Source organism: Mesitornis unicolor, unplaced genomic scaffold (assembly GCF_000695765.1).
Source record: "Mesitornis unicolor isolate BGI_N332 unplaced genomic scaffold, ASM69576v1 scaffold30039, whole genome shotgun sequence".
NCBI classification, from domain to species: Eukaryota; Metazoa; Chordata; class Aves; order Mesitornithiformes; family Mesitornithidae; genus Mesitornis; species Mesitornis unicolor.
In genome coordinates, this window is record NW_010209836.1 from 2,527 (window position 1) to 13,535 (window position 11,009).

The window sequence follows — 11,009 nt, forward strand, 5'->3', positions numbered from 1 at the left end:
CTGCCGCTGCGATTGGAACCGCTGCTCCGGCTCCCTGCGAAGCACACACGAGGCAAGGTTAGGCGACAGCTCAGGATGAGCCAGGAAGAAAGGAACCTCCTCTAGCCAAGAGAGGGCTGCAGCACACTGCAGCACAGCCATCTGCCCGCTGAGCCTGTGCTCTCCATCTCCTTTCAAGTCCCACAACCCTTCTAAGATGGCTTTTGTCCTGCCCCACAGATAGGGCCCTGCTTAAGCAGCCTTTTCCTGCTTCTTCCCTGCATCTGCCCACCAGCAGGCACATTTTAGCCTTTTTCACTCACCTTCACTGTGCTGGCTGCCTGCACTGCCCCCTCCGTAGCTGTAGCCTGGGTCAGGGAAGCCGGGGTGGGGGTTGTATGGATGAGGCGGTGGGTACTGATACGGGAAAGATACGGAAAAGCCATAGGCCAGGGTGCAGCTCCTGGGTGTGGAAGTGGAGCCAAAGTGTCCTGATCGGAGGCACCACTGGAGCCATCGTGATCGTGAAGAGAAAGATTAGCCATGTCTGCAAGAAAGCAGAGAAGAGGGGTTAATCCCAGCGGAAAGACCACCACGCGCAATGAAGAAGCTCCCTGTCCACCCTTGCTGATGGACAAGGACGGGGTACGCAAGGAGGTGCAAGAAGTTGGCACTCTCCCTGCCAGCGAATGTGACCATTTTGTGCTTCCTGGCTGGACAACAGCCAGGCTGTGTGAGTCCAAGTCTAACACAGAGACTGGCTTGGTGGGAAAGGACCACATCAGAGCTACAGCTCACCCCGCCAATTCCTTCCCCCATCCCTCTTATTTGGGCAGAACGCAGTTATCTGAGCACCACCCCCTTGCCAGCACTGGAAGCTCAGAGTCTGGAGACAAAAATCGGTAAAGACCAAGACTCTGCTGCGGCTGCCCAAGAGAAAAGATCACATAGTAGGTGACAGTGTCATCTTCCACCTTCACAGCCCTAGCAGCATGATGAGGGATTTGGGATATTCTTCCTCACTCTCTCACAGGGGCTGTAGAAGAAGGGGTCCAGGCAACGGGGGTGGCCACGTCCCCACAGGTCTCTGCAGGACCTCAACCCCCCTCCATCCTCTCCCTCCCACCCACGCCAAGTGCCATACTTCCACAGAGGTCCCCGAAGATGTAATAGCACTGCTCGGAGAAGGTGATCTTGTTGACGGTGTGCCGGATGTAGCCAGCCTTCAGCAGATTACTGGCGTATTTGCGGGATTCACGACGGTCTGTAAAGCCCTCCACATGGTGATAGAGCCAATCCACCACATCTGAACCTGCCAGCAAGCACCACAGTTAAATAGGGCAAAAGAAAGGAAGACAGTGGATCTTGAGGCAGTGAGCCACACTGGACCCAAGACAAAGCGGGCCAAAAGGTGAATAGGGACTGCACAGCCAAGGCTCAATTTGTGACTCTGGCCTGGTCAACCGTTTATGGTGACAGAGATGCTCGCTTGGGCATTTGCTTGGAAAACCAAGCCACCCATTGGCCACCCATTCCCCACTCCCTGCCCCTGCTGCAGGCAGCACGGTCTCTTACCAATGAAGGCATTGGGGATGGTGATCTTCAGCCACATGCGGTCACGCACCTCCAGGCCTGACTCTGGTGAGGCCATGGCTTTGACAATGGTGGCCATGTCGCTGTGGATGGACAGGTGAAAGTCATCGAGGCCTGCGGTGCGGACGAAGGGAAGGGAGGCAGAGATGAGGGGACAGAAAAGACAAAAGGGCTACATGGCAGCACCACACACAGGAGGAATGGGTCAAGGAACAATACATCGCAGGCAGCCTTGGGGCTGCCTACCCCTTCCAGCCTTCTGATGTTATCCTGCCCACGCCAACCATTTTGCCTTGTGCAAAACCCTGGCTCGAGTCTCCTTCCTTCCAACCAGTCCCTGCCAACTGAGCTCACGCAGCCCAGCAAGGGAATTCTCTGCTCCTCACAAACTTACAACACACTCCTGGCTTTTTGCCATGGCTGAGCTCTCTCGACCCTTGCTTCAGGGCTCCATGTACCAGAATCACCCCAAACCTTCAGAAACCAACCAAAAGAGCCCCGTGCTCAGCAGGACCCTACACCACCGCAAGGCTCCTTGCTCCCAGCTGCCTCCATGCTGCCCTACCTGCTGCTGGGAGGGCAATCGCTCCAGGGACAAGTTGACTCCCTCTGGCCCTGCACTCTCGGCAGGTAACCCCTAACTGCTCTGAGCCTGCCACAGCACCACGATTGCACCCAGGCTTTTCTACTTTCCTTGCACAGAGGAGTTGAAAAAGGCAGCACTAATTCACACAGCCAGAAATCCCATTGAACCAAGCACCTGCCTGGTGAGAGCTGCCTCCCTCTCAGTCCCCTGTCAGGGCAGACCCTGCCCATCCCAACTGTCCCCAGTTTGATGTATTGCTCCCTTTCCAGCACAGTGAAGGCGAGGAAGCCGTGCAGCGGGTGGAGCACGGAGGCACAAGGACTTACGTTCGGTCTCTGGGATGGAGCTGGTGATGGAGGAGCTGGTGGAAGTGATTGTGCTCATGGATGGACTCATACCGTACGCTGGGTAGGTGCCAGTCATCGCTGCCGTGTGAGACACCCAGGCTGCTGGGTCGATGGGCCGGATGGGCTCACCTGCAGTGAAGAAAGAGCCAGTCAGTAGCTATAAGAAATTATGCCCTCGTCAAATCAACCCCTGGGGAGGGACAGGGACTCAGTGCAGCCTATTCCATCCCCAGCATCTGCCGGGACTCACCCGGATCGGAGCATGGAGAGTCTGGCCCAGCCCAGATCCGCTGGGGAGCAACTGGGAGAGAAAGAAGAGAGGGAGGGTCAGCAGGAGAGGTGCAGAGGGAGAGATCCCCCTATAGCTCAAGAGGGGGTTTCTCTTTCCTCTGGCGCCCTGAGCAAGTGACCTCCCTGCCCCAGTGAAACGCGTCCCCAGCGTGATGTGGGAAGGAGGGCTGGGCTTATGGGCATTTTGGCCTGGGAATAGGACATAGCAGCCTCCAAACTAGGAGAGCTGAAACCCCATCAAATCCCAATTCAGTGCCACATGGAATCACACAGACAGGGGAGGAACAAGACAACAACTAAGTAAGTGCTTAAGGCAGGGCTCTCACATGAGCTGGGCACCAGCGTTAAGGGTGGGTCAGCTATCCACTTACTCCTGGGTAACGAGAAGCAGCCCCGGGGGCTGGGGTCCCAGCACTTGGCCACCGTCAGGGTGATGGGCCTGCAACAAAAAGGTGAGAGTCAGAACAAGAGCCCAGTGGCACAAACCCCTGTCTGATAGATGCTGGTGCTCTCCTGCGAGACAGGGGAAAGCAGCCTGCAAAGTGCCTTGTGTCCGCTCCAGCTATGGGTTTCCTTAGTGGCATGGACAAAATGATGTGACCCCACTGAGGGTTGCTGACGACACAGCATCCTCACAAAAAGAGGGCACAGACCCCAGTTCACCACCATTATGTTGACTGCAATTCTCGCTTTGGGCATGAAAACCCAGGAATCAAAGCAACACCAAAAACCTAAGTTCTGAGCTCCTGCAGAGCCACCGGCAGAGGTGGCTGGAAGACACAACCTGCACACCCCAAGCACACACTGCAAAGAGGAGAGGCAAAGAAGAACCCAAGCACTTACCCCGGCTTGTGTACAATCTCCCTCAGCACCCGCACGGCATCATCGTTGCTCATGTTCTCAAAGTTGATGTCATTTACCTGCAAACAACGCAAAGAGGTGAGCCCTGGAGATGTGACCAGAAGCTGAGCTCCCCACTCAGCTCAGCAATGACTCAGCTCCCTCTTCCAAGCCCAGCTTCCTGGGTTTAGCCTCCCAAAGTGCACAGGGAGGCTTCTGGGTCTTTTCTTACTGCTCTCCCAGGCCCAAAGATGGAGCTATGTGGGCGTGAAGTACCTGCAAGAGCATGTCTCCTGGCTCAATTCTGCCATCAGCTGCCACAGCGCCGCCCTTCATGATAGAGCCAATGTAAATGCCTCCATCCCCACGCTCATTGCTCTGTCCCACAATGGAAATGCCCAGGAAGTTGTATTTCTCTGCAGGGATGGAAAGAGAAAGAAGACATCATAAAACAGCAGGCAAAAGCAGCTCTAACTTCAGACAAACCATGTGCTAGTGATGGTCACTTGCACCCCTGTCCCAGAGAGATATCTTAGCACACAGAGGAACTCTTGAAAGAGACCAGTGCTTCAAGACAAGCCACTTTCCTACAGAATCCATCTCCTCACACCTCCCTGTATGTGTTTGCCCTCTCCCCAGTTCTCCCAATCCACCCAATCTCACTCTGGAAGGGTTCCATGCACACCTCCTACTCACCCATGTTCAGTGTGACTGTGATGATGTTCAGGGACATGGTGGAGTCTGTGATGCTGCTGAAGGACGATGACTGCAACAGAAATGAAACGTGAGATGTCTTCCTGTACCTCAGCAACGTTCCCAGCCCCAGTTCTCTGCCACTCCCTGTGGCACAGTCACCACCCACAACTCCAGCCTTATGCTGGCAGCTTTGCAGAGCCAGAAGGCATCTGCCAGTCTTTACAACCCCTCCACAGCCAGGACAAGGTCCGCAGTTCCAGCTCTTGAGGCTACATTGGCTTGGGAAGGGTTTACAACACTTCATGTAGTCTCAGCACTTGGATACCACCCGTTCGCTGCTGTGTGCCCATGAGCAAACACAGCCAAATCTCTGATCAGCCCTGGAGCACCGAGTGGAGACATCCACCAGGCAGCCCACTCTGCTCTGCATTGCCCTCCCCACGACACCCAGCCCCTGGGTACCCGCTCAATGCGTGGAGCCTTCTGTTTCCGCCGGCGTCGCTTGTGCCTCCTCATTAGGCGGGAAGCACTGCTTTGCTCTGTCGAACTGCTAAACCTAGAGGTAAAGTGAGAGTCAGCTCTTCTATTGCCAGGGTGGTGGCTCTGGCAGCAAAAGAGCCGCAGAAATCACACAGGGAATGTAGGATTGCAGGGGTAGAGGGGCAGAACATGTGCATAGGGGACGACAATAGCACAAGGGGCTGCTGAGACTTGAGACAGACCAAGGACCCTGGAGCCCAGGATTACTGTGCCTTGCAAAGGCATCTCTCTGCACTGGGAGGCAGGGGGAAGCTCGTGTTCCTCCAGGACCCAAACTCTCCTACCTGCTGGTGGAGTCATCTTCATCTGAATCAAAGAAGCTGGTGGTCTCCAGCTCACTGCTCATGAGTGTGGAGGAGCTCTCGTACCCGCCCAGGTCTCGGCGCCGCTCTCCCTTCACTGTCCCGTTCACCCTGGGTGCTGTGAAAAGACAAGGCTCAGTGTGCTTCAGACAGGCCACATGGAAACAACTCCTTCCCCTACGCAGAGCTCCTAACAACCTTCCCAGAATGAAACTGGCCATCGGGCAACTCCACCTAGTGCCAGTGGGCTCTGAGTCCACCCTGGGATCAGATCTATCTTCTGTGGGATACCTCTTCCATCACTACAGGAAGGGGAAGAGGCTGATGGGCTGCTAGGAACAACGCTGCTAAAGTCGTGGAAGATCTGCAGCTGGTTCCTGGGCAGAGCAAGGAGCAGCACAGAGTGGTGAGGCTACAGCATGCTCTGCTGCTTAACTAAGAAGGCCTGAAGCACTGCTGCCTCCTGCTCTTGAGGCTTCTACAGGAGACATCTCCTTTGCCCCCAAAGGTCTCAAGACCAAATTCTGATGCAACACAGGTCTTAGCTCTTGCCTCCAATGTGAGGCTGCGGCCCCAGGTCCCTGAACAGCCCTTCTAAGCTGGGAAGGTTCTGCAGAGCAGAGAGAGCTGCCCGATGTCGAGCTGGTGCCCCACACAGTGCCCCAGCCGTGCCCTGCAGAGCTCTTGCCATGTTCCCAACACTCACCATGCTCAGGCCCATCTTTCCGACGAGGTCGTTCCCTTTGCGACGACACCACTGAGTCTGTCTCTGTCTCGTTGTCCAAGTTTTCCCGACTCCCCCCAGTGTTAGGGCTGTGATGAGATACAAGGAACAAATACGTCCAACAGGGAACAACTTCAGTAGTTTCTCTCTACCTCTGTGCAGGCCAGCACGAGCCTCCAGCCATCAGCTGTCTCCTTCTTGAGAGACAGGAGCAGGGGCGGTGGGGAACAACCACAGCACATCCGTGAGTGCAGGGCAAGGGACTGGGGGAGGCTGTGCCAGCTCTTTGTCAACTTCACTGCACTATTTTCAGCATGCCCTTGCTTGTTGAACAATGCAGCTCCACTTCGAATCTGTTCCCAGCCCCATTCTCCTCCTCTCTGGCTTGCTGTGATCCCTGCCAATTTGGGTAGGAGTGTCCCAGCCCCTGGTCTGAATTTACAGCAAAGTCACTGTGGATTCCTGGGAAACCAGGATAGGTGTCCAGGTAACTTACTGGAAAGAGGGGGGCCTGGAGTCTCCAATTCCTCCCGTGCGCTCCATGGAGGGCGGCAGCTCTGTCTGGTTGTCAGCACAGACCGAGCCAGCGTCTGAATGGGAACCCTCTGCAGACACCAGCTGGAGGGACAAGAGATGGAGAATTAAATGGCTGAGACACAGGAAAACATTTATGAGAGTGGCCAGACGAGCTGGCCTAAAGCCTGCCTGGCCCAGGATCTCATCTCTGATGGTGGACAAGAGCAGATGCCCAGGAGCAGGCATGGAGCAGGCCAAGCATGGAGCGACATCCTCCCCCCAATGCCTTCCCAGTCGCTGGCTCTTTGTGGCTCAGGAATTCCTGACCCAGCAGTGGGTGGCTGAGAGCCCTGCGTGGAGACTCCGACATCCTCTGCACACCCCCGCTGCACCATTTTTACACTCTGGTAACCTTTAGCACATGTCCTGTGGCAAGGAGTGGCTTCCCCTGGTTCTTACATGGCAAGAGGCAGCTATCGCTCATTCCTTTTCTCAATTTTACCAACATCTATGCTTCTGCCTTCGAGCTGTGAGACCCAGCAGGACTTTCATCTTCCCAGCCCACGATGAGAGCTGGGGGTAACAGATCTCAGGGCTGAGGCTGGCTCTGAAATAGACCCCAAAACACACCTTTTTTCTCGTTTCCACAGGTATTTTGCAAACTTTCAGCTTGTGCCCAGCTAACATAGCCTCCAGCTAACCTCTGGAAAGCTCAGCAGTTTCCCCAGTGCATACATTCAATAAAAGGTCAAACCTTGGGAACTACATCAGCCGTGCTTTGGGGCAGCCCAGGCACACCTACATCTGTGCCTCTGCTTCAAAATAAACCACCAATATTAGGGCTCAGGGAACGAAGAGGAGGTTCTTCTGGGAGTGACAGACTCGGCAGTGGGATGAAACAGGAGACAGCTCAAAGGAGCTCAATGGAAATTGGTTTCCCCAACATCACTCCCTATCCAGGTTTGCACTCTCTCCAGTTTAAAGCAACATTGAGCAGTGCCGGGCAGGAAAGCAGCAAAAAGCCTTTTGCTTTTGAGAGACATTTGGGGAGCCCCAGAGTAGAGCTGACATAGCCCAGAAAGGACCCTCCCCTTGGCCAGGGAGCGAGTCCCCAGAGACAGGCTGGAGCTGGTGAGCCAGGGAAGAGCAAGTTCCCTCTTTACGGACCTTCCAATGTGCTCTCCACATCTGTCCCCTGCATGGCAGGGACAAGCAGGGGGGTCGGCTCTGTCCCAGTGCCAGAGAGGTCTGATCTAACAGAGGTCCCACTGCAGGCCAGGACAAAAGGACCAGGGAATATGTGCTGGAAAGGAGCTGACAGCTGCTGCCCAAGCTGTAACACCCGGTGTAAATGCAGATGCGGCTCTGGTGAGGGGACCACACGTGCAATGTGGAGGCAGGAGCAAATGTCAACCTGGGTGCTGGAGGCACAGCTTATGCACACAGGTCCTGAGCACTTTCCAGCATCATTAATGAAACACAGAGCTGTGCCTTGCTCACCTCAGAGAACTGGGGAAACCATGGTAAAGGGGGAGATGGACCACACAGATCATTGTCAGGGCAGAGGGAGAGGGGTCTGCTGCCAGGGAGGCACTGAGAACAGGGATGCAGCCAGGGCAAGGAAGACAAAGCAGCCCCAAGAAAGCCACAGCCAAGGCAGCAGACAGGGCAGAGAGCACCCCAGGGTGCCAGAAGCTGCAGAGCCCGTCCCACAAGCCCCAGGACAAGCCCAGTGGCTCCTGCTCTCACTGTCTAACCAGCTCTTGCTTCCCTCCCTCCAGCAAGCCCCAGGCACCCAGGCTTTGCTCCCAGCACCCTCCTGGTGATTTGTCTTCCCAGGACACATCCCACTCCCCGAGGGCCACATCCTCGCTCTGGCAGCCACTGCCTGGGAGCACAAGGAAGAAGAGATGCTGGAAGGGGCCAGCATTGCCTGGCAATAAGTCATATAATGCTCTGCACTTGGTGATCTCAAGGCAAGACCGGGCAAATGGATCTGGACAGAGGGAATTAGCTGGAGGCAGCTGTCGAACAGCAGTGAGGAAGAAAGGAGAGGAGATGTTCCCAAGCAGGGGGACCGATGCTGCCTTCCTTTAACACTCCAGGGGCTGTGACTTCCTCCAGGGAAGGTTTTGATAATCACCCTGCACTTTTCCTGCCTCTTGCACTGTCAGGAAATATTCGCTTGGATCCAAGCCCCCAAATCTTTCCCTCTAGCTAAAATTAGCACCAAGTTCCTAAAATAGCCTCATCCCAGCCTGTCTGGCAGAAGCAGCAGAGTGAGCGCTTCCCCACCAGCCCCCAAACCAGCTACAGACAAGGAAACTCTCAGCAGGGATAGAAAGAGGGGTCATCAGCCATGCAGGAAGGTCTCTGAGACTGCGCAAGAGCGGGCAGCGGTGCTGACTCCAGGTACATCTGCCCCACGAGGAGCCAGCATGGCAGAGCGGCACCACGGTGCCCTGGTCTGATGGGATGGAGCCGCACGGGATCCACGCCACTCACACCGAGCAACCAGAGAGCCCCTGCGAGGAAAACCAGCGGCTGCGTGGATGCACGGAGCACAGGGAAAAGCACGCGAGGTTAAAAAAAAGGGTAATAATATTTTAAAAAGTAATGGAAAGGGCTCAGAGCCTGTGGGACTCCCCATAGAGCTGGAAAGGGAAGGGGTGGGGAGATGTTTGGGGATGGTGGCGGAGAGCTGGCCAGACTGTTTCGGAAGGGCTAACCACTAGAGGGAGGGCGACAGGCCCAGGCCTGCAGCTCTTTGTGTGAGAGCCCACCACATCCTCTCCTCTCCCCTCAGTGTGGGGTACAGGCAGGACACCCATCCTGCACGCTGCTCCCCTGGCCAGCACCCCAGCGGGAGGCAGTGTGGCAGCAGGGTGCCCCCTCTGCCGAAACACAGTCACTTTGTGCCCCTCCCCGAGCCAAGGCCTGGCTGTTTGGTGCAGGGATGGCATTAGGTCTGATCCAGCCTGATTTGCTGAGGATTTTCACTGTTTAGGGGCTATCTGGTAGCCTCTGGCAAAAGGCACTGGGGTCCTTGTTCTGCTGGTGGTGTAGATCCACGCACCCTCATCAGCACAAATGGCAGCTCAGCAGACAGGGAAAGGGATGACGGGCTATGGGGACTGAATACCCTCTCCCCCCACCAAAAAAACCCCACGAAGGTCCCCTTGAGGGTGGAGGGAGGCATGCGGGAGGGGACAGAGCACGTGCATGGCATGGCACGGAGGGAGAAGCTTGTCCTGCAGCTGCCCAGGCAGTACCTTTAGTCTCCAGGGCAGTCAAATCCAGTCCGCTTCACCAGCACTAAAGTCACTTAAGCCCTTTGCGCCAGTCACCGGAGCAGGACTTTCCTTGGAAAGCTGACCCTGCCGTAGGGGCACATGGGTTACGCTGCAGACAGGCTGGGACCGTCACCTCTGCCAGGCATTGGTGACCATGAGCTCTCCACAGAGACATCCCGCATCTTCCCAGGCAGGGGGACCCTGCACCACGCAGCCCCCTCTGGGGCTGAGGGACCAGAGCGTGGTAAAATCCAGCTCATCAGCTTCGTTAGCGGTCAGCACACCAACGGGACGGAGCGGTCCCCGTGCCTTGCTCGGCACTATGCAATTAAACAGTGGTTTTCAGAGAGGAGAAACAGGCAGCAAGAGACCGAAGCGAGGGGCTTGCTTACCCACGACACCACCCGGCCATTGAAGCAGGGAAGCTTGGCATTGTCGTCCGAAATCTCTTCTTTCACCACCCTGTGGAGGGGAGAGGAGGCAGTCAGAGCTGGGGCCACGATTTTAGGGGAAAAGGAGACTTCCCCAGCTGGTGTTTGCACACAAAACCAGACAGCCCAGGCCCAGGCTTGGGGATGGGGATGGGGCAGGGAAAGGACCAGCAGCTCCCTCCTGCTGGTCCTTTCCAGGTTCCTATGCCCACAGGCACGACTGGGCCGGCGAGGAGAAGACAAGAGCAGGACAGGCTCCTCTGGGTGCATCCGGCTGTTTTATCCCCGATTCACATCTTAATCAGCCAAAAAAAACCCTCAGATGCATATTTCCACCAGTTCACTTATTTCTAAAGAAATACATAATTTAAACCTCTTTATAACGATCTGAAAGAATCACAGCTTATGCCAGAGATTTCTAGCAGATGAAAGCGAAACACATCAAACACGCTGCCTCACAAATGTTACTGCTGCTTTTTAATTATGTACATCATATTTCAACATCACTTCAAGCTTTATAGTTGTGCCACAATGTCATGTTCCTGCATTACACAAACAGCTACATTATTATCAGTCCTCACAGCGGAGGGAGAACTGATAATTATTTTCCCCAACAGTAAAAACATCAGTTTTCTCTGGAGATAAAATTTCTTCTTTGTTTTAAATATCACCAGGCACCCAAATACTTTTTCCACGGTGGGTCTGCAATCAAGACAACTTGTCAACCCAACAGGTCCAATTAACACCATCTTTGAGAAATCAGATTGAATGGCAAAATAGGCTTTAACAAGCTCAATTTATTTTCCACTCAATGACAACATTTTAAGCACTCTTATTTAATATAAAGACATCTTACAAGTAGTTTGTGATA

At 54.9% G+C, this 11,009-nt stretch overlaps 1 protein-coding gene across 1 annotated transcript in view; it reads right to left on the reverse strand.

The window, feature by feature from the left end:
* LOC104547346 (segment polarity protein dishevelled homolog DVL-3-like) overlaps positions 1-10,162 on the reverse strand; it is an 11,020-nt gene extending 858 nt beyond the window's left edge. Inside the window, 15 exon segments of the mRNA XM_010192992.1 lie at positions 5-34; positions 303-408; positions 411-526; positions 1,124-1,291; positions 1,555-1,686; positions 2,485-2,634; positions 3,168-3,235; positions 3,640-3,716; positions 3,913-4,052; positions 4,333-4,402; positions 4,795-4,888; positions 5,157-5,292; positions 5,881-5,987; positions 6,395-6,516; positions 10,100-10,162. Of these exon segments, the coding sequence (XP_010191294.1) occupies positions 5-34; positions 303-408; positions 411-526; positions 1,124-1,291; positions 1,555-1,686; positions 2,485-2,634; positions 3,168-3,235; positions 3,640-3,716; positions 3,913-4,052; positions 4,333-4,402; positions 4,795-4,888; positions 5,157-5,292; positions 5,881-5,987; positions 6,395-6,441 (1,441 nt within the window). The 5' untranslated portion in view covers positions 6,442-6,516; positions 10,100-10,162.
* Positions 10,163-11,009: the final 847 nt, after the last annotated feature.